The 23,811-nt window shown below is 36.7% G+C and overlaps 3 protein-coding genes across 5 annotated transcripts in view; 1 reads left to right on the top strand and 2 right to left on the bottom strand.

Annotated features, from left to right (window-relative positions):
* Positions 1 to 1,356: 1,356 nt before the first annotated feature.
* LOC131426124 (protein LST8 homolog) lies at positions 1,357 to 2,555 on the top strand. Its single transcript, XM_058588574.1, has 3 exons — positions 1,357 to 1,576; positions 1,633 to 2,341; positions 2,401 to 2,555. The coding sequence occupies exons 1-3, from the start codon at positions 1,460 to 1,462 to the stop codon at positions 2,520 to 2,522; spliced, it is 948 nt and encodes a 315-aa protein (XP_058444557.1). The 5' UTR covers positions 1,357 to 1,459; the 3' UTR covers positions 2,523 to 2,555.
* A 97-nt stretch (positions 2,556 to 2,652) lies between these two features.
* On the bottom strand, positions 2,653 to 3,571 carry LOC131426125 (uncharacterized). Its single transcript, XM_058588575.1, has one exon. It carries the CDS (start codon positions 3,462 to 3,464, stop codon positions 2,706 to 2,708), a length of 759 nt encoding a protein of 252 aa, XP_058444558.1. The 5' UTR covers positions 3,465 to 3,571; the 3' UTR covers positions 2,653 to 2,705.
* Positions 3,572 to 5,813: 2,242 nt separating this feature from the next.
* The window catches only part of LOC131426122 (uncharacterized), an 86,316-nt gene continuing 68,318 nt past the window's right edge, over positions 5,814 to 23,811 (bottom strand). For 2 of the 3 annotated variants that reach the window (XM_058588571.1, XM_058588573.1), the window contains exons 3-6: positions 17,117 to 17,605; positions 16,897 to 17,026; positions 16,688 to 16,837; positions 5,814 to 15,971 (exon numbers count right to left, since the gene is read on the bottom strand). In XM_058588571.1, coding sequence (XP_058444554.1) covers positions 15,646 to 15,971; positions 16,688 to 16,837; positions 16,897 to 17,026; positions 17,117 to 17,605 — 1,095 coding nt within the window. In that variant the 3' untranslated portion in view covers positions 5,814 to 15,645. The remainder of the gene's footprint in view (positions 15,972 to 16,687; positions 16,838 to 16,896; positions 17,027 to 17,116; positions 17,606 to 23,811) is intronic. The other variant, XM_058588572.1, reaches the window with a different exon arrangement.

Raw genomic sequence — 23,811 nt, 5'->3', positions numbered from 1 at the left:
ATCAAACATTATCACCCTCATTCTTGTTTACGTCCGTATCGACCATACGACGAATGGATACTTTCGGATGAATACAAATAAACCATTCTTGTTTTCACGTGATCCGTTTGTCACATAATATCAAAGACATCATATTAAATAATATTTAAATATCAGTGAACTTCTTCAAATAAATTCTAAACCATGATGTAATTACTGTAATTCTTGGGATTAACTATTTGCGAATTACTAGGATGTGGTGCCCCGGGTTGGCGGTTCAATGCATAGGTCGCTGGTCTCACAAGCCAGTTGTCGTATGTTCGAGCTCCGACCTGGAAGGATTCTCTCACTCAGGCAAAAAATATATGGAATTTCATAATGATTTCGTATGGTTTTCAGCCACAAGAATATCGTATGCGAATCATAAGATCGCCTTATGAAAAATTGGAAAATTGGAATTCCAATAAAACGCCTTATGAAATTCATACGAAATTTTTAGGAACAATTTCTATGACAAACATAACTTGTCTCATATACTGTGGAATTCATAAGTTGTTCGTACGAAATCTATAATAGTGATAGATGAGATGTATATTGGAGAGGTATATTTTTCGAATTTTTTTTTTTTTGTTTCGATTATAGAGGTCTTAACCTTAAGGTCATTCGCCTCTTCGGGCCAGAACATTTTTCTGACCCTATGTGCGGGGTTGGGAATCGAACCCAGGTGGGCTGCGTGAAAGGGCATCGACTTACCCATCACGCTGTACCCGTCCCCATTTTTCGTATTAATCTTATGAAATTATGATTTTGGTGATTTTTGATGCATCATTTGGTGATTTTTGATGCATCATAAGATAATTGTTCCTAAATTCCTGATTCCTGTTGAAACAGAAAGATCAAATTCCACAAAAGGAATGTAATGCCAAGACTTTGCTTTGCTTTATGATGTATGGCAGTTTAGTTTCGAACGATCATTCGTATGAACGAAAAGTCCAATTCTCGTTTATAGACGAATAGACGAAATGCCGTGATTTGGATTCGTCAGTTGTTGCGAATCATTCGAATACTTTGAAAGCAGTTTAACCGATCTCCAACAAATTTTTTTTTCGAATGTAAAGGTGATTTGAAATTAAATGATAAATTTCTATTAGGTACTTTATGGAAAATACGCCATGGGTGAACATGCAATATTTTATATCGAATGCATGATTCTACAAATGCAATAAATATGTAGACTATCTAGAAACATCACTTTCCTTCATGATAAATTATGAAAAGACGCCCCATAACAAAATAAGCTACATTCACCTCAATAAAAACGCGATGGTGATCACCATATACATATTGCATCGTGAATATAGCGAAGCTGTCAAAAAAACAAACATTGAAGTAAAATACCGAGCACTTGCCGTGCTTATTGATTGGTAGTTCTTTTTGTTCTTCTAATACCGTAACTGATATCGTTAGTTCATAGTTGGAAATGTCCGTCGATCCGTGCTCCGAGCCCATGTTGGCGACGGGGGGATACGACCACACAATCAAGCTATGGCAACCATATTCCGGATTATGCTACCGCACCCTTCAGCACACAGATTCCGTGAGTAACTGTCCCCTGCGTTAATTCACTTGCAATAACACAAATCACACTTGCAGCAAGTAAACGCACTAGACATTAACCCTGCAGGAACAATCCTCGCTGCCGGTGGTTATCAGCACATACGGCTGTACGATATGAATTTTAGCTATCCGGTGGTAAATTTTGAATGCGTGCAAAAAAATGTTACCCGAGTTGGTTTCCAGGAAGACGGCAAGTGGATGTTCACCGGCGGCGAGGATTGCCGTGTTCGTATTTGGGATATGAGCTCTCAAGTTCCGGCTTGCAAGCGAATGTTCGATTGCCTGACGCCGGTCAATGCCGTCTGCCTTCATCCGAATCAGGTTGAACTGGCTATCGGCAGTCAAGGTGGCAGTGTTTATCTGTGGGATGTCAAATCCGATGTCCACGAACAATTGATTCCGGAGGTGGAATGTTCCATTCAGGACATTGCAATCAGTCCGAACGGTGCCTATATGGCTGCGGTGAACAACAAGGGCAACTGCTACATTTGGAGTTTGTCCAATAGCGCTAACAGTGAAACACAACTGACCCAGACGGACCCGAAACTGCGAATTGAGGCACATAAGAAATACGCTCTACGATGTCGGTTCAGTCCGGATTCGAGTCTACTGGTTACCTGTTCCGGTGACGGAACAGCTAAAATTTACAGGACAGACACGTTCCAATTACACGCAGAACTGAAAGTCGAGAAATGCTGGATGTGGGATGCGGTGTTTAGTAACGATTCTAAATATCTTTTCACAGGTAAGTATTGCCGGTCCCTGTCACCTTTGGAATGCAATTGAAAGTTCTTTTATTTGTAGCCTCCTCGGATGGGCGTGCAAGGTTATGGAAAATTGAAACCAAATCGATTGAAAGGGAATATCACGCCCACCTGAAGGCACTCACTGCGCTAGCCTTCAGAGATAGAACGCCTAATAAGTAAAAACAATAAAATCGTTTCAATGTAATCAACGAAGTGTTGTTTAAATACATTTATTTATTTAAGCTTAATCAATCCGAAGAAAATGAATGGCTCGCAAAAAGGATTTCTCTTCAGGAAAAACTATATAAAATTGTTTAGCACTTATTATTACAGTTATCATGAAAAACTTACTTAACATCCTCATCACAGCAGCCGTTTAAAGAACTCATTAATCTCCTCTCCTCTGAAGCCGGCCTCACCACCCAGAGAACGTAGTTTTCCTTTTCGAGCCGTCTTCCAGCCATCCACCGGCGAACGGAGTTCGAATGTGTGCAAAATAGTTGTGACTTTAGTGAAGTTCGGACCAACTGTCAACAGTTCGTGCAGCAGATCTTCCACACAGATAATTCCTAGATGGCCAAACTTGTCCTCCACCAGTTTATTAGAAGCAATCGGAACCTTTTTCGGTCCCTTCTCGCCATTTTGCTGCTTGAACAAACCGTACTTGTACAGCAGTTCTCGAACTGTGCTGATATTAGGGTACCCCCAAATGATCCACGGTTCCACTATTTTCAGCATCGCATGAACGCCCTCGGTCAGTTTCAGCAGCACAGCTCGCCGTTTATACGGTAGACCTAGTTTATTTAAGATGTGCATCACTTCCTTATTGGCGATGTACTTGCCCCTGTGGCGGAAAACCAAAATAAGCCGGCCATGTTCAATATTGGAATCCTTCAGCTGTACTCCGGTTTTCAGAAAGTTTCGTTTGATCCGTTTGGCATCACGTTCCGCCTTACGGCAATCGGCAATGAAAAATTCCGGCTTGCAAAATTTGGTTTTGCGATTCGGTGGTTGCGGCTTCCGGACCCACTGATTGGCATCACGCTTGATGCGAGACTTACGCTGTGCTAAAATGCTGATTTCTTCGGCCGGTAGTTTGTTCGGTACGGCATATTTCTCCATTGTCGATGCTACCGGAGACTTTCGGTCGGTACAAAATTAGAAAATAGCGAATTTTAGCAGATCAACGTTTACTGCCGAACACGTTTTGAATACTTGTTTTGACGTTTCTACACGACAGTCGAAATATACTGAAAAATAAGATTTCAGAATGGTGACACTGAAACAAAACACGCCGATCTTTTTACTCAACGATTCGTTAAACACAGGGATGCCAGATCAAGTTCTAAACGCAAAGTTAGCGTCAACGACGAATAATTTCTTTAAAATAGTGACAACAAAATCTAGCTTGAAATTGTAAATATTGTTCCTTAAAACTACGAAACAGGATATTCTGCCAAAAAATCATCTTTTCCTTGATTTTTCATTCATTTAACTTCTTAATTAGCCTGCCTTTCTGCCAGTGTTAGCGACGACACGACCAGGCACTCCGAATAAAATTTGCATTTTTAAGAATAAATGAACAAACATTTTGAGAAAGATGAGGAATCGTTCCATAAGTTTTTAATTTGGTTCCCTCTGCGCCAGTTCAGTGAATTTCTAAGAACAACTCGAGGGTGTAGATCAACGAAATGCTACATTCATCATCAGTACGACTAAAATGAGTGTTTAAATATTGTTTCTTTGTTTTGAGAGCATTAATTCTGTTGTATGTAAACATACTATCATAACACTGCAAAAACATTATCCTGAACAACCTGTTTATTGTATATTTCTTCATTCAGATTCATTTCTATTCTTTGCAGTGCTCCTTAAGTGGTACATTAACAGTCATTACAGAGGCAAAGCTCAGGAGACGGACATATACAATGAATATTTTTATGAAAAAGAAAGCAAAATGAATTAAAAGGAAACAAAAGTAACTTTTAAATTTCACAATTTTCTTAAAAATACAACACCAATATTTTTGATAACACTTTCAATCACAAGATGAGAGTTACGCAAAAAAAAAATATTAAATAAAATTCGAGAAGTATTATATTGATGCGAGTGCACAAACGAAAAAGAAAGTTTTTCTTAAGTAACAGATATTTTTTTGTTTTATGCACATTTTTGCTTGAAGAAAATGTTTCTCCTTCCCTTGGTTTCTTCTGACAATAAGTGCAATACGCGGATTTTATAATGATAAAGAATTATTATTTTAAATATTAGAAGTATAATTTAGAAATTCTTTTCGCTTCTCCATCAGCAATTGTTCGATTTTCTGTTCTTTGTGTCGTCTTACGATCACTGATTATCGCTTGCAAATAGAAAGTACACTCATAGCTCACATTATTTTTATTTCAATTAATTTTTCGATGGGCTGACTGTAAATGTTAATATATCAATTCAAATCATTAAAAATATTTCCATAATTCAGACTTGAATATAGAATTTTAAATTCGTAGAAAACTGTTTTCCTTCAATCGCAAGTGGATCCTTCTTAGATTTCACGACAGAAAAATTCTTTTAGCCATTCCGAATGACTAGTCGATCCACTGCTCTGATGCAGAAGCAGTTGCAACTTTCCACGGTAAAAGAAATTCCCACTCGGAAAATTCATTTTAATTATTCGCATTAAAATACCCGATCTGCAGTTTGTTTTGCTTACATTTATCAAAATGCAGTAACCAAGGTTATGGTAACTGTTAATCAAAATCGATAATTTATCAATCTGTGTTGCCAGTTCCAACATTTTTTCAAGGGTTTACGTTTTAACATTACCAGCTACTGAGGGGTAGTTAAATTTACGATACAGTTTTGATAGACGACGACGGCAGGTGGTGTCGTCGGTGTTAGGCTAATCGTACCGCTGCGATGCATAACTGTTCAAAAATGACAGGCTGTCGTATGATTTAAAACTATCAAAAGAAGAAAAGATATTCGAATAACGCTTTTGATACGCTACGGACATTTTTTTTTTAAATAAAATTCTCGATTTTGCTCATCGATTTTCGGTATGCCTCCTCCTAATCCAATACCGTCTTTAACGAATAATTACTTCGGTTTTAATGCAAAAATCTTCCTCAAAAATTGAATTCAAACTTTTGGTAAACTCAAAACTGGGATAATTTAGAAACATAGAAATAGAGTACAATGAACTTGCCATCTTATCAGTACCTCGAAAGCAATAAACACTTTTGGAACGGTAACAAATTTGATACCTGAATGTTGGCATTTGTAATGGTGGGATGCTACAACTCCATTAATGTCAATCGTTCTAAGCTGTACTGATGTCAGTTGATAAATGTCAGAATTTTTTATCGTTTCTACACGACGCCAAGATACATAATGTCAAGGAACTACTCAATCAGGCAGCGGTAATGAAATGTAGTGGGACTCTTTCGGATCATTAGACTAGATACAATCGCGCATTTCTTAACAGCCTTTATTTGAAAATGTAATAAAATATGTAAGACACTGGCGTTTACATGATGTTCTTTTCTCTGCAATGTAATTTCGGATTATGCAAGTTCTACAGTATGCTCAAGACTAGTTTGATCATGGGAGAGATGACCGACAGCTGGTTTGTGATGAGTTCACAAGTGTTTGAAACTATTTCAGTGAATTGAACTGGCAAATTTCAGCTGAGCTCTGTGGGTAACTTTACCTTCCGGTTACAAGGTATGATAGGATGTAATTGGTTATATTGTGATTTTTTATATAAATATGTCTTTGTGGTGGAATGCTTTTTAAAAGCAGCTTACTTCCAATATCATCCGAGAAATATGCGAAAAATTCTTTTTCCTAGGAAATGTAGCAATAGACACATATATGATTAGCTTGAAAATAGTGAAATGTTTATAACTAGCGATGAAAGGTGATTGCTGGGCCGGATTTACAGTTCGGGATAAGCAGGACATACGTGAGCTTATGAAGACCCTATTGGCAGCTAAATGCATCATTGAATAAATATCTAGTGACTAATCATAATACCCCCCATCATTTCGATTGGGAATCATTTTGGGATACAGAAAATTTAGTAGCTTAGGACCTCGACCTCCCGTAAATCCGCCCCTGGGTTATCGGAAATGCATTCTCACAATTGCAGGACACAATATACATGCCATTGTTTCTCTCTGTCTTGGTGCGCGATTATAATTATACTAATTGGTGTAAATATATCTTCATTTTTCCTACTTCAATATTAGTCAAAACCTTGAATAGAGTGGAATCTGTTTTATCACAGAACTAATGGAAAAATGATTTGTTTATTAAAATACGAGTGAAAGTGATCAAAAAGTTTAACTTTTGTCGTGAGAGTTATTAAAAAATACAACATGGTGAAAGGTTTAGAAAGTGGTGTCTTAATTTGTTAGTTTAGAATACCTGCTATTTTTTAATATATGTTTTAACTATAATAATTTTAATGTTCCCGTTAGTTTGTTCGTAGACCAATTTTCGTCTATTATAAAAGGTTATTAGAAATCGAATGTGAAAATTCCCGTATCAAGCGAAATTGAGTTTTTGCAATTTATCCACTTCAGTTATCAAAATTTCTATACCGACTTACGCGTACGGGCAATGTGGGCAAACCCGGTTAAGTTGGGCTGTATCGTTTTCAAAAGAAATCACTAGTCTCTGAAAGACCTATAGAAGGGGAAACAGATCAAAGTTATTAACAAACAATGAATCAATCAAACAGGTTATTATTGATAATAAGAAACAAGCGTAATCGAAAAGTTGATTGTACTTCAGACCGGAAAATACTGACTTTTGTTCGAACATCACTCAATCGAATGTAAGCTTGCTCTACAATTATCTTGCCAAATGCAAGTTCATTTCGTCATTTCAAGATCTGTCACTGACGATGTTTGTTTGTGTTCAAAAACAAAATAAAAAAAGCATTACTAATTTTGAATGTAGTTCAGATTTCTTTATTCATGACAACATAATCGAATTTTGCTCTTGCAAAGTTTTTTTAAAGAGAACCTTTCGGATTTAAGCAATTCTTCGCGTAGTAACATTCGATCCATTGGCAGTCTTCTACCATTTTGTTTCTTGTTGACTAAACATCAATTCTGATATTACTTTATTGCATGAAATGAAATTGGCATATTTTTGATTCTTGAAATGGTAGGTTGAATTTTGACAACTTTAATATCCGAGTGAATAAACTAGTAGTCCTGCAAGCGGATCGTTTGCGAGATGAAGTTCCTGAAACTAATTTTCATTCGAATTGACTTCGAATAAAGTCAATATTTTTACCGGTCTATTGCTCATACTTGCTTTGAAAATTTTGCTTAAAAATTTAAAATTTTAGTGTTAAGATCAGGAAGAATATATACGTGAGAATGGAAATATTTCGAGAAATTGTACATTGGACATAGTCACCGCAATCATGCAATGCATTCCTTTTTTTTGGGCTGTGATTTTCTATATTACCTGAAGAAAATGGTGGTATGTAGAGGAAGTAAAGTCATTCTAGCGCTATTTTGCTGCCTTATATATTTGTGAAATGAGTGAGGTTTAATTGTTAGTCGATGGAAACCGATAAATGCGTCATTACGGATGTCAAATGTATTCATATGATTAATCGAGCCTTGTGTCGAGATTACAAAGTTACAAAATGGATTTGGAAATCATGCAGTAAAAAAGGCTGCTTCAAATCAATATGATCCAACGAGTGTCTTAATGTCGGTAAGCATATTTAAAGATATTCGCAATGAAAGCGTAATAAACATGGCAAATTCAAGTGTTTCAATTTGTAAACAATAAGATGTGAAATGAGCTGTATAGATGATATAAATTATTGTTTGATTCACTCTGCTTTGTTCTGTCCGTCAGATTGCTGATTTATTTGATTTTGAATTTGGACGATTAGCCAACGTTTGACATTTTTTTCTTACAGGGACACATCATAGCCGCCTGTCAGTTTCACGATGATAAATCGACAGGTGGCAAGATTATTCTATGTATGAAAGCGGTTGTCATTTTTTTTCAAAAATATGAAGATATGGGAATGAAAAGTGTTTAAATATGCATCGCGTATTTCAATTCAATTATTTTCATTCGTCAAATCATGTCCAGTTGCTATCACCGAAAACAAAGATTTATTTCACATTTACCAAGCCGGGAATACTTGATAACTTGAAGAAATTGATCTACATACCCGATAACACCACCACCACCTGAAATAGAGTTTTGAGCAATGATTTGTCCGATGTTTACTTGCGTGGATCCCAGCGCCATACTCAATTTCGTGAGAAAATTGCAAACACAGCCAACACCGGCGAGATAGGGCCAGTGTTCATTCTAAATCGTGTGTCAGCTCAGAGAGAAATCAGTCTTCAGCTCAGCAACGCCATCGCACGGTATTTTATTGAACATATCATAGCGTTTCGGTTCAACTAAACGGTACATGAAAAATCATAAACCATTCCATCTTGAGTTTATCTTCGGTTTAACTTAGTCGTAACGCAATTGTTGGGTTGGAAATTACTGTGATCTTTCAACTATGATCAGATACAGAATCAAAGCTGCGGTTTCAATCGGATCCGACAGACTATTTTGTATCACTCTACTGAAAAGTACGGAAAATAGTGACGTATAAAATTAAATGGGCACGATCTAAGTTTAAAAAAATAGCGAAAAATGTGTTAAATAAAAAGCAACGATTTTTAATTTGGACGGATTAAAAATGAAAACTGAAGAATGTTTGTCTGACATTTCTGACAAGTCATAAACATGGTTGCTTAGTTGAAATCTTGAATATCTCTAGATCTCTTGTTTCTATGAATCGATCTGACTTTTTCAGAACAAAGCAGAGCTTTTTCTTCTTCTAATATGCACTTGTTTGTAGAAGTACGACCACGACATATATCTAAACCTCGCATTAGCATAGTTTTTTTTCTTTTTCTTATGTCAATAGGTATAGTTAGCTACTTACAATCATAGGCGATTTATGGTTGTATTATTTGCTGGATAGATTTCAAGACTGTGTAGTTACGTTGCCTACCTAGCGATTTCTGCAGGCAATAGTTCCATCAGAAATCGAATGATTCGTGAGGGACAAACTGACAAAGCGTAAATATAAATATCGCATCTTTCTTCGTTATTTTCTTCCTCGCACCTAATCATCTGTACACTGTACTGTTCTGTTCTGTTCTGTGAGTTGTTCCATATTCCTCGATTTACTGTAGTGTTTGATATGAAATGTTATGTTTCTGCTTAGAATGATAGTTAGTTTACGTAATCATCCAATGTTTATAGAACTGCTCTATTTTCTTTTGACTTGATTTCTTTATAAATCGGTAGGCTTTTATTTCAGTTGGTTGTCACTTTATGGGAATTACTAATACCATGGTCGGAACTTAGAGTTTAGCCAGAGTGTTTTAATTTATGATAATCATAATTGAAAACGTTTGAGAGGCTCGGATTTTTAGCAATTGCTGAATTAAACTGATAAAACGCATTTCACCTAGTTTTTCTTTTTTTATTTTGATTTCGGAATTAGTCTTGTCAGCGAAACAGGCAGGTTTACACATACAAAGATCAACGTTTGTTGTTATATAGTTATTTTTGAATCTTATCAATATTCGGTAACAATTCAAGTTTTAATATTTATTTATTAATTCAGCCCTTAAACACTATTTATCATCTAAATCTGCGATGCCCCTTTTTAATATAAAAAGTTGCGAATAATATTTTGTATTGGCTATTTGCTCACTCGATTATTTAGTTTTTTTCATAGATTTTCGCAGAAGGCATTGTTATGCTTGTCATTCTTTGCGGTCGACTGCTTCCGTCCTACGCCGATGGTCAACTATTCGAATAGCAAATTTTACGGCACATGGAACATCTAGAACCTAATTCGTCAACAGTTCATCGCCTTAAACTAGAAGTATACATTTTCCGAATTCAAACAAAAACAAACTCAAAAAGATAAATCGCTCCACATTTTGTCTGATCCCAAAATAAAAAGGGATTATGTAAATCTGGACCATAAAACTTAACGGCTGTATAGAACTAATTGAAGACCCGTTCTTCCCTAAATTCATACATATGGAAGACCGGGGCGAAAGTGGTCATAGAGATATAAATTTTGACGTAGGCGACAAATCCCAGTAAACGCAGTGTTTGTCTATGATTCAAAATAGTGATCCTATAATCAGAGACCTGCGAAGATCTGATTCCAATTTAGCTGTCAAAAGAGATTCCACTCTGCTTGCTTGCAATCGTCTTATTCATCTTCGTTCACCATCAGTGGAGAGTGTTGATACCAAATAGTGATATTTTAAAGAATCGTGAAATAATTTACACATGCTTTATGCTTTTTTCTCATTGATTTTAAGCAAAACTGATGGATACACTCAGCGTTGCCAGGTTGCCAGATTTATCTCGCTTCACCAGACACTCAAACTAACCAGATCTTTTGCCAGATTGTAGAAATTTTCCCAGATTGTCCTGGATTTTGTCAGTTTACCAGATCTTTACGGTTTTGGCCTCGATACGAGAGGTGGTGAGATTTTTTAGCTCGCCAGTCAAAATTACCTTGTATATTGTGGACCCAGACAAATCCAGATAAATTTTTAGGTCAGCGACACATTTTTGAAAAAATAACATGGCAACTCTGTTAATGAGACCCATTCATAAACATTTTTGTTATGTTTAACTCGACCTACCAGACCTACGATTTTTTCTCTGGTTTTAGTAAAACTACAATTATTATTATGGGTAGAATATCTCGAGTTCCATTGAACACTGCAACGTAATTTTTTATCCATATAATCGGAAATATGGTCATCAATTTATAATTAAATTTTCAACAGTGGTAGATAACCATAAATAACTCAAAACTAGTTTTCTCAAACTTTTGAAAACAATGAGGAAAACCCATCTTGCTTGCTTACCTTTCTCGTACCCATGACGACGGTTTCGAGGGAGTCAGGCGCACAACCAGCGTTGCCAGGTTGCCAGATTTATCTGGAAAATGCTAGATTTTTCTCACTTCGCCAGACACTCTAACGAACCAGATCTATTGCCAGATTTTGCAAATTTTCCCTGATTTTACAATTGATTGCTGAATTCAGTTTCGTAATTTAAATCCATAATTCAGAACCTGCATGCTGGAGTTGGATTCGGATTCTGGAAATAGATTTTGGAACTGAATTTAGTTCTTTCAATCAGGTTTTCAAAGTTCAGAACTCAATTCCAGAACTTCAGGATTCTTAAAATGAGTTTAGCTCAGTTCAACTGAATTCCGAACCAGAAATTTGTAAGAGAATTTTGAGCCTGTTCCAAATTGAACTCAGTTTCAATTCCTGAATCCTGGTCTAGAATATTGATTCTGATGCAGATAAATAAATACTCAGAAGTTGTAAACTTCGGATAAACTTCGGATAAACTCCGCAAATCGGTTCTTTTCAGAACCTTCAAAATATTCCAAACGGATTATACGAAGTTTTCCTCTACTGAGCATTCGACTCCACATAAAAACTACCATTGCATTGTTTGTTGCTTGCTTTTTCTCTCATTTGTTCCGTGTTATTGTTGTATAATGCATACTTTTGAACAGATGCAGAAGTAAAAGTTGAAAAATTCACACAACTAATACGAGCGATTATCTTTATTCGGAAGCTTAATCGTCTCAGTTTCTTACACAATAGATCGTGCAACACTGACATTTTCAATCGCAAAAAAAATGTCATTTGGAAAACATGTTTTTGGCATTAAAAATGCCTTACTCTTCACTATATGGGGCCGGGTGTCAATTAAAAGTTTCAAAAATAGTCGCGTAACCTTTTTGTGTCATAATTTTGAACGTTAATAACTCGGTCATTTGTTAATGGATTGTTATAATTTAACAACCAATCGATTCGGAAACTTTTGACTTAAACATGTATGACGACGTAGTTTCAGTATTTCAATAGCATACTATTGAAAAATTGATTAGAAGTGACCTATGTTTTCATCCACCAATCCCTGTTTTACAAAATGACGTCAACTTTTTGTTCGGCATAGGAGGCTTTGCGTCATGCATAAAAAACACCGTATCGTTATGCGTAGTATGAAGGGAAATCTATAAATATAGGCTGCACAATATTTCTTTGCCTAGTTGATGTTTGACTGTGAATGAAACAAGTAGCTCGTCCAGTGAGCTGATGACTGGATTGTATATACGTTCACTTGCTGGATTGTCGCTTTTGCATTATGTGCTGGTGTAATTTTCTGTTGTCTGCACAACACCGCTTCGTGTTCGCTTGAATATCTTATATATCATCTAGCTATTGAAGAACCGAATCAGCGTGGTTATCGGTTCTTTTAAAATATCCCATGTATTTAGCAAATTGTTGGTAGATTTTGCCATTAAAAATGCCTTACACTTCGCTTCCCGAGGCTGGGTGTCAATTTAAAACTTGCAAAACTAATCGCGTAACATTTTTCTGTCATAATTTTGAATGCTCATACCTCAGTAATTTGTTGATGGATTTATATAATTCAACAACCAATCGATTCGGAAACATTTAACTTAAACTTATGAGATAACGTCATTTGAATATTTCAATTGCATACCATTGAAAAATTGGTTTGAATTGAGTATTTTATTTTGGTTTTCTGGTAACTATCAGACCAGTTTAGAATTATCGGTGATAGATTTTTCGGATATAATTTGCAGCGCTTGTTCCTCGATGATTTGTTAATGGATTTTCCTCATTTAAATGATTCCAAAGCTTCAATATTGTAAGCTTATAAATGTTTTAATTTGTCAACGGATCGGTTTGCATACTTAAATCTCCATTCCCATACGAACAAAACGGTGGCGCGAAAATGGATTCAGTATAAAGTTGTGTTATGATGATAATCATAGATACTTCTTCTTCATTATATGTGACTGAACAAGTTGTTGTCCCGCCAGGAATTAAACGCTTCAAAAGATTCAAAATTAAATTCTGAAACATCTAAAAGCGGCCTCCTCGGTTTGGTAGTATAAATGAGTTCCACAGGCTCACATATACAGTATAATTAGATGCAATATCATATAGTATCAAAGATAAACTAAAGGTAAGTTTACCTGCGATTTTACATGTATCGTTTGAATAGCAACCCTCGTAGAATTTGGTTAACCGCCAGTTTCAGTTTAATCATTATTAGCTTCAAAACAATAAGCGTCTGATGGCTACACGCGTTGTAACTATGACAATGTTCATTCATGTGTTAATAACATCAAGTTACAATATGAACAAAATTTCTGAATTTTGTTGCGTATCCATTCCGTATATTCCTAATATGCCAAAGCGAAAATTAATGTAAGTAACTAAATATTTTATGCGGACTGTTTCACAAGTTTTCTTCCTCGTATTGTTGCCATATTATTTACCGACACTTTCCGAAGATTATCGACGATTTTGAAAAATGATTAATAAAATACACTATTACTGAGTTTACTGGTACAACATTTTTCGCTAAAATAAATAAAATTAATGAGTTTGTACGTTTCTCGAAGATTATTATCATAAAATAAATCAGTTTCATTTGTTCAGGTTTAAATCTTTAGGTTGTTTGTATCTAAAATTGAGCTTTCTAGTTCTAGTAGAATTCTAGTTAAAGGACGTTATTCAAAATCTTAACAATGTAAAAAATTGTGGAAAGGGATCAAAATTGAATAGAATTTATTATCAAGAAAGAATCTAATTGTAAATTTTATCATTCGCCAACAATCTAAGCGCTTAAACTAGAGCAAGTTTGTAATTAGTCAATTGAAAAAGTTTTTAGTTTAGTGTATCGTCATCATTATCATCTTTATTTTTGTATTTATTATGAAGACCCTAGAAACGTTCCATTTTTAATGTTATTGTGCTCGGTCGTGTCTTGAATACAACCCTCTAATTTTTTTTACCACGACCTACTACGATGTGTTGTGCACTACGCAACTGAACGTCAAAGCAAGGCTTGCTTTGGGCTGTTAACAGAATTAAATGAATTTAAATCTGTTTTTCATTTAATTTTTGTTTTGCAACCCTCACAATCCCTCGCCACCGATGGTCGAATCCCATTAATGAACAGCCAGATTGAAAACAATTATCCTATCTCAAATTCAAATTCGCTTGGTTCAAAGTGCGTGTACCGATCATGCCTCTCAGGCGGCAAAAAAAAAAAAGAAAAATCTCCTCATTCAACACGACCGTAATTAAAATTAGAACTGTTGACTGGGTTCGCATCCTTTCCTAATCACTTAATGCGATTTGCTCCTTTCCACTTCTCTTTACAGTTGAACTTCGCTTGATTAACTGCTTGGTAAATTAGATGTTTAGAACTGACATGGAAGCAATAGAATGACAAAAAATCGAAAACACATGGTTTTCGCTGAAAGCCATAATAATTATGACCGAGAATTGCTTGTGCCAATGGCAGTATCTCGAATTTCAGGATTAGTCTGATTACACAAAAATTTTGTTATCGATATTTCCACACAAAGCAAAATTAAAATATTTCCACACAAAGCAAAATTAAATTAAAGTTTAATGGACTTATTACAAACTAGTTTAACTTCTGGATCCTATTCTACGCTTGACCAATTCTGTAATCTCACTCACGAGGAATGTCCGGTTCCTTTTCGCCAGCTAAACACTACAGTCTTCATGATGAACATTCGCTTTGGAATGATGAACAAGCAGTTTTTTTTTTCTTTTCCGTGACAATTAAGTTCATTCATGCTCTATATAACAACTGCGATTGTTTTTACCGAATTTACATTTCATTATTCGTTTCGTGTTTCTTACAAAAGCTACGGTTCTCAACATTTGCGTGTAGGCTTTAGTCAGCTCTAATGTTCGCGAAATTTGTTTTCTTTTTTTTTTTAATTTTACTGTACCAATCGATTTATCATCCCTATAAACCCTAGTCCGATTTATCACATTTCATTTCACATATTTTATTAGCGATCGAATTACGATATTAGAGTTCTTCACATAAGCTTGGAATAGTTGTTTGGAAGTAGTGCCGTGTGGTGTCGCATGCCGTTGCAACTAGCCAAGTGCACCTGGGTTGTGAATGTTGCCAATTGAGAGAAGCGTAGCCAAAGCAACCGCTTCCTTGTTAATATGTATATGTGTGCCCACTTTGGATAAAGCAGCATGTGTCTGTGTGTGTGTGTTTAATATAGTGATGATAAAATAGCGGCCATATTGTGGCTTGCACACAAAGCGACGATCGATCGATCGATCTAGAAGTATCTAGCGGAGTCCTCCGGGAATACCTTCACTCAAATTCGCTTGATCGTATTTCCGGTGAAAAAGATCGACATCCGACGGCTGAAGGTCATCGGTTCGTCCTCGGAATCGTCGTCGTCGTAATCGTTGTAGTGATACCGACTACCGCCACCGTAAGGCGATGAGTAGTGACGGTTGTGGTGGTAACTGTTACCAGGCTGGTTGTGCGAATTTACATGGTTACCGACCGGCTGGAAGGCAAGCGTCCGTGGTATCGGAGGTGACAGCGGATTTTGTCCCTGATCGTCCGAGTCACAGAAACCCGGATTCAGTATTATGTTCGGCACCAACTCCAGACTGTCGAGTTCTTCCTCTTTTTCTGTGTGCACGCACATGTTTTGCATTGTTTTATTTTTTGGTTCAGAAAGTGTGGTTGGATTTTTTTCAGTGTACGATTATGCAATTTTTTTTGTTTTGGAAGAATATGAGCAGGCAGGCAGGCATTGTATTTTTATTTTACGATTTTTTTTTAGTTGTTCCGTGAGCAACAGGCAGAAGTGTCAAAAGAATTTAGGAAAAAATCTATTAGAATGAAATATAGCATGTATGTTGGACAAACGGTAAGCTTTTCAAAACTACTACGTATGGAAAATGCCTTACTTTCAATGAGGCACTTCAACAACTCTGTTCGTAAGCCATTTTCCATCGCACGCAAATCACTAACAATTAACTACACTACACTGTTTTGAAGTCATCATTTTCTATAATCTAATGAAGATATTTGATGAAATCAAACGCTCATGAGCAATAATACCTGACCGATCTTTACAATTTCGAATTCAAGCACTTTAAGACTACATCTAGTGAAAAGGATTTCTCCATTAAAAAGAAAAACGCTAATGTGTATGAAAAAAGCACGTGAGCTGCATCTAAAAATTGACTACTCGAGCTTGTCTTTTATTAAAACATTCCAAAAATTGGTCCCTTGTAAACGTTGCTATAAAAGCTATAAAAAAATAAATACACAACTCATGGCAAGAAACGAACAAGCAAACCTAAGGTAAAACTATCAACAGACACAAAAATTCCGATTACCAGTACCGATTGGCTCCCGACATTCCTTGTAGAGCACGATGCAAGTGCCGAGCGACAGGATGACAAGTGTCCCCATGACAACGCCGACTGCTGCGATCCAGACACGAGTGTCGAAGTTCTGCGCATCGATCATTATCCGCCGTATCAGATCTAGACGGGGCGGGATGACAGTTCCCATTCGGAAATGTTAAAGCGAAATCAAACCTTACCTTTTTCTCCCATATCGGGGGTCGTGGTGGCGGTAATCGTCATGATATCACCAGATCCGAGTGCATTGTTAGCCCAAATCCTGAACTCGTACGTCGTGTTCGGGATGAGATGGTAAATCTCCAACTGTCGCTACGGTTGTTATGATTTCAACACCAACGAACGGAACGAAAAATTAAAAATGATAACTAACAAAGACGCTAAAACACACTTCACACTCACCGCATTCGGACTAATGTGCCGCGGATCAATAGTTTCCCACGGTTCCTCCGGATCTTCGTCGGTCATGCGAAGTCTGCGCATTTCTGAAGTAAAATCACGGATCGCGTAACCACCGGTTCGGTTTGGCATCACTTCCCATACCAGTACGGCTATGATTGTGGAGGCACGTACAAAAAAATTAGACACTGCCAGCGGAGGTGTCCGAACCTTGACATTCACCCGTCGGATCTCCACGTACTGGTCGGGTGCGCTGTCCAGTTGCTCCGACGCTGACGATCCGTCATCCTTCTCAGGGTCGTCATTTTCGACACTTGTGTTGTAGCTGTCATTCCGAGAGTTCGCATCGAGTACACCCCTGACACTGGTGTCGTTTTCGAGTTCTCCGCTGCCACCTTGCTGATCAGCCGTAAGATGCGGTACCATCTGCGAACATGTGTACAGTCCACCATCGCTGGTGGTCAGGTTGGTCAGTTGCAGGGAACCATCGCTCTGAAACGATAGATAATTATCGAGGCATTAATGATTGCGGTATTTGAAATTACAAGAAAAAAATTAATTTGTGATTTGAAATTACAGGGAAACGTACCTAGGGTCCTGCGTGGTACAGGTACCCTATGTCAAAACAGATTTTAATCAGCTTCCTTGGCCGGAATTTTATACGACAAAATTCGCAAAGAAATATCTTATGTGGCAGACCATCTGTCCTTGTAACCTTTTTTTGTTTCGATTATAGAGGTTTTATCTTTTAGGTCATTCGCCTCTTCGGGCCAGAAAAGTTTTCTGACCCTATGTGCGGGGTTGAGAATCGAACCCAGATGGGCTGCGTTGAAGGCATCGACTTACCCATCACGCTATACCCGCTCCGCCCATCCCAAGTAACAATTCGAATGCCTTATGGTTTTGATTATAATTTATAGAAGTTTTGTAATTGATTTTTCAATCACTACCTGTTTTATGACAACTATAATAAGTGTCTCTTTTAACCAGTAATATCATAGTTTTCAAAGCTTCTATAGAACCCTTTACCTACACTAAAAATAAAATAAAAATAAAACAATTTGCACCAGAATAAAACCATGCAAACACTCTTAATATTGCTTTCAAACATTTTCTTTAAAACATTATTGTCAGTTAAATTCTTTCATAGATCTAGTTTTGTGTGTGTGCGTGTTCATTCTATGACAATTTCATTCAGAGTAAATTTGAGGGTTCCAAAGTACATTTATGACAAATTAGTTGTAGGCTATTTGATTTATTGCTTCTTAGGTTAAGTGTAATTTGCATTAAAAGAAATTTCATGGCCGCCATTATGATGTTCTATACCGTAGCATTTATTGACATCAAATAAACTTCGAAATGCAAAAACGAGTAAATATGTTTGACTTTCATGATTCATTTTCAGATCGTATGCACCAGTTTTATCGCCACAGAATAGTTTTATACAAAAATGACGATGAATCACAAAAAATAATTTTCATAAATCATGGAGACTTTCGCAAAAACCGCATTTATTTCAAAGCGATTAGTTATAATTCTTATTTTTATCCTTACATTCACGATAAAAATAAAGGCGCATAAAGTTTTTACGTTCGGAAAAGGTCTCAAACTCGTAATTAAAATATAATATATTCTTACTGATTGCATTCAAAGTAGACATGACACACATAGTCAAGAAAACTATCATCAAAACGACAGTTTATTCATAGTGGAATTCATTCCATCCAAAGAAATTTAATGTTGATCGTAAAGCTGGTTTCAAAATTTTCTTGAATTTGGAGTTTTAAAGCAGGTTTATGCTGATTCTTCATTTTGATTTATAAACCTTATGAAGAATGGTCCACTTTGCAGGAACATGCTCTTATAGAGGTTTTCAGTAGGCTTTCGTGGAGTTTAAAGTTTTATTGCAAGATTTATTATGTAGCATTGAAGATAGCTACAAGTATTTAATAATATTAAAATTGTTACTTGGGATGTAACCTGAAGAACGACAGCTACACAACGATTGAAATCATCAATCAGGAAAATTTGGTGTCGAAGTGCCTGCCAAAACCGCACGTTGCCTTTCCTTAAGCAGAACAACTATTTTGATCTGTTTTGGTTGAATTTTGTATCTTACCATTCTGGAGTGGTATGTAATTCATGCAAACTGACATTTTACGGTGAGAAAAGTGCAGTAAGCTGTACAAAATTTTATGAAAATAGTCCGACGGAAGGGCCGGGAATTGGTATTTACTAGAAAAGAAACCTAATTGAGCTTTTTTCTGTTTGAATTGAACTGAAAAAAGCAACATTTGATTAAGTTTTTAATCGATTTACATTCATTCGTTTTGATAGTAACACCCAAAAAGTGAACGAATGTAAAATTTACATGTTTCAACTGGTTGCGACTAACGGTAATCTCGTTGGTCACTTGGTTTATTTGCATATTTTCAAATAAAATTCATATGAAAGATAACCGTCTCCCGGTTCCGGAGATACGAGTTGTAAAGTGTGGTAGACAAGAAAAGTTAGATTATGGTAGTGGGGACGGGTATAGCGCGATGGGCTAGTCGATGTCTTTCACGCAGCCCACCTGGGTTCGATTCCCAACCCCGCACATAGGGTCAGAAAATTTTTCTGGCCCGGAGAGGCGAATGACCTTAAGGTTAAAATCTCTATAATTAAAAAAAAACATTATGGTCACTGCGCAAAATAAAGACCAAGTTTGTGCAATGAAACTGCTCCTTTTTAGCTAGCAAAAATGAATGTCAAGTACACGAGATTAAAAAAAAGTCGTTCTAACATATTTAGAATAAGTTAGGTCATTAAATATCTGAAGCGTTCGTTAGATATCTATGACGTTAGAGATAAATCTGCAAATATGGCATCACTGGTTTTCATACACTGCACAGTTCGAAAAAATCTAGTGATTTTACATCACAGAAAGAAATTATGAATTTTACAATTGACATAATTCTTCAAACGATACAATTCATAACTACTTAAATTCTCAAATGACGCAATTTTCCATTCGTACAGAAATTTACTGGCTACGAGTGTAATTTGCACTCGGCTAGCAAGTGAGACTGCATGAATTTATATGCACGATTTACCAGCCTAGCAGATATGTGCTTCTGTAGCTCAGTCGACTAATTGGTGTGCTCTGTGATCTAATGTTTTTCGGTTCTAGTCGCGTTGTTGCTGTCGATCTTTTGATTTTTATTTCATTCCTTTTAAAGCCATGTAATTTTCAAATCACACAATTTTACATGTTCTTTAATATAAATTTGTGTGAAAGATGACGCTCCATTTATGTGCATCTTATAAGATATAAAATCACAAGAATTTTTCGAACTGTGATCTTATAATATGCACTGTACGGAAGGAATATTGCGCCATTTGACAAGTTAAGTAGTTATGAATTGTTTCGTTTGCAGAATCATGTCACCTGAATTTTTTTTTCTGTGTAGAATAACAATGTTCCCTACAAAAAATCGCAGAGTTGCGGAAACTAATGATGTTCTAATGGTAATAACCAAACCATGTATACTTAGAAATAGTCATGTAAATTTACACGTCCCGATAGATGCACATAAAAGGAGCGTCACAATCAACTTAAATTTACAACCCAAAGCATGTGAAAATAAATCATATTAGTTTTTTGAAATTGACATCGAAAATGATGCAAAAATTAATTTTATGGTCTGAAAGGTAGGCAATTGGATACCGTATGAATTGAAGCCAAGGGACGTCGAGCGCCGTTTCTTCACGTGCGTACAACTGTTTCAAAGGTACAAAAGAAAAGATTATGTTTTTCATAGAATTGTCATTTTACTGGCGATGAAAGTTGGGTTCATTACGATAACCCAAAACGTCGGGCAACGTATGGATATCCCGGCCGGGCATCACCATTGACGGCCGCTCAGAATATTCATGGCCTGAAAGTTATGCTCTTTATATGGTGGAACAAGCTGATGGTGGTGTATTACGAGTGAAAAGATCACCGGAGATGTCCACCAACGACAATTGATGCGTTTGAGCCGAGTATTGCAAGAATAACAGCCACAATACACCGATAGACACGACAAAGTAATTTTGCAACATGACAATGCTCTCCCACATGTCGCACAGCCGGTAAAATATACTTATGTCGTTTTCGCTTGATGCCAAACCTAACCCAGTTTCCACTCTAACTGCTGTCAAACCGTTTGTTTGAAGCTAGTTTCGAACCTAGTTTTAACGTTGTTGAACTGAAAATCGAGTCAGTTTCGAACCTGGTTGTTATATCAGGTTTGCTCAAACCCCCGTTGCTAAGTGCTAAATCAACACAGTTTCGTGAAAAGTGTTTGTTTGATGAAACTACCCTGGGTCAGTGTCAGTGTTCTCAAGCGAAAACGACATTAGAAACACTCAAATGGGAAGTCCTACCACATCCGCCGTATAGCACAGACTATTTGTTTACTGCGAAAAGCATTGCCCTTGTACTACAGTTAAAAGAAAAGCACATCTGAGACCCATCGTTTCAATCTGGCCACCCATGGGGCAGAATATATTGGTAAATTGGCGACGTAGAGAACAAGAAATGCTCTTAGAGGCCCAAATTTTTGGAAGACGGAGGCTTGGCCACATGGAAATTTATAGCAACATGAAAATTTGTACACGGTTAAAGTTATAACCAAAAAAAGAACAATAAACCACCCAATTTTTGGCACATAAAGGGTGATTTTTTGCTGGTATCTTTTTGGAAACACTTTTTTTGGCAGATCGCGCGTAAATCGTGTCTTATGTCAATGTTAAACTTGTTCAGTTTGGTCTAGAATTTAATCATGAATTGGCGCTGGCAAAGTTGGAGGAAGAATATCGCCTTTTTATCGAATAAAAACTGGTGTTCAACGACGAAGCTCATTTCTGGTTCAATGGATACGTCAACAAGCAAAATTGTCGCATCTGGAGTGAAGACCAGCCAGAACATTGCAAGAGCTACCCTATGCATCCCAAAAAAGTCACTGTTTGGTGTGGATTATGGGCCGGTGACATTATTCGTGAAATACCGACCGATATTTTGAAGAGAGAGAGTGTGTGCCAAAGTTGAACCTTGCGCATGGACCGTCTAAAGCGGAGCCGCGGCCAACATTTACATGAAATCATTTTCAAACATTAAATTATGTGGATCGTTCTAACGATTCCAATGAAGATTTCATCAATTTTCTCCAATTTTGTGTGAGTGTGTTTTATTTTTGAAAATCAAATCCTACACCTCTTAAAAAAATCACCCTTCATTTGATTGACCCATTATTGAGTTTTGTCGGAAATGGATTGAATAATCCATATAAATGGGTACTTTATTTTAATCGTGTAGTGCATCTTTGCAATGAGTGTGACACAAAAAGACATTTTCCTGTGCCTAAAAGGTTTGAAGCTAAGAGATAGCGGACGTTGCCAAAACAACATAAAAACAAGTCGCGTTTGCTTCGGGAAATATTAATCTTGATCTACGTATGGTAGATCGTATGTAATCACAAGAGTGTCGCAAACTAAGAAATACTTCCGAGTAGTCGTTGTTCGAACTCAACCAAAATCGTAACATTGTATTCCTTTTGCGGAGTTTGAAAATTTCGTTTCGAGTGGCTTCGCAATCGATTCTTAGCGTACAGACAATTGCATGACTACTGCTACGATCATTTTTATACTAAGGCTTGTCTAGACTAGGACCATTGCATTGCATTGAACTTTCAACCCAAAAAGCGGGCATTAGAGAAAAAGAGCATACATCAGTCAGTAAATTTGATCACGACAACGCTCGGTCATTTCTTGTGGCACCGATAAAAATCTGTTTATAGAAGATTTCGCCTTTCCCGCTATGTACTCCAGACTACCCCAAGTTTCGATGGATACAGAACGCTCTCACCGGAATGTTCTTCAATCGGAGCTACTATTTTACTCTCGAACATCGATACTTTTTAATGTGGAACACATTTTCGTTTTCTATATAGGAATGCAAATTAGAAACTCAAGAAAACTACACGTAGAAATGTGGTCAGGTTTTGAACAATTACAGCTTAGTCAATTTTGTATCAATTATCAATATTATGTCACCATTTGATTGGAAATATTTCTACGTATCGATTTGAATGTTCATAGCCATGTATTTTTAATTATGTATCATTGAAATGTTGATTTATAGCTAGCAGTGTCCTATTTTGCCTGCAAAAAATCTCCGGCATGCAGGATTTCCCTGCCATAGTCGACGGTTTTGAAGGAGTAAGCGATATATCAAAGGGAAAGCATCGCTCTGATTGGTCAATCGATGCAAAAGCGAAGCTGTTGGAAGCACGCGAATCTATAAATATAAGCAAAATTATAGCTAACGTTTCAGTCCTACGCGTAGCATGCTAGAGATAGGTTGTTGCTAGACAGCAAGGCCAAAAGTGCCATAAAACGATTTGAATCTTTGATTGGTATGCTCTGATCTTGTGTCATGCAAGATCTGATCTTGTGTCATGCAAGATCGGATCATGTGTCATACAAGATTCGCCTGAGAAATTGACAACTACCCCAGGGTAAATTTTGAGTGCATAAGATTAATTTCTAATTTATATAAGATGAACTCGATTGATAATGAGAACAAGTTCGCTGCAACCGAAATCGCAGAATGGTAGTAATGGTAGAGAAACGCTATAAAAATAACTGCTTGCATACAAAACTTGAACACAAGC

Source organism: Malaya genurostris, chromosome 1 (assembly GCF_030247185.1).
Source record: "Malaya genurostris strain Urasoe2022 chromosome 1, Malgen_1.1, whole genome shotgun sequence".
In the NCBI taxonomy this organism is placed as follows: domain Eukaryota; kingdom Metazoa; phylum Arthropoda; class Insecta; order Diptera; family Culicidae; genus Malaya; species Malaya genurostris.
This window is presented reverse-complemented; position numbering and strand designations above follow the sequence as displayed.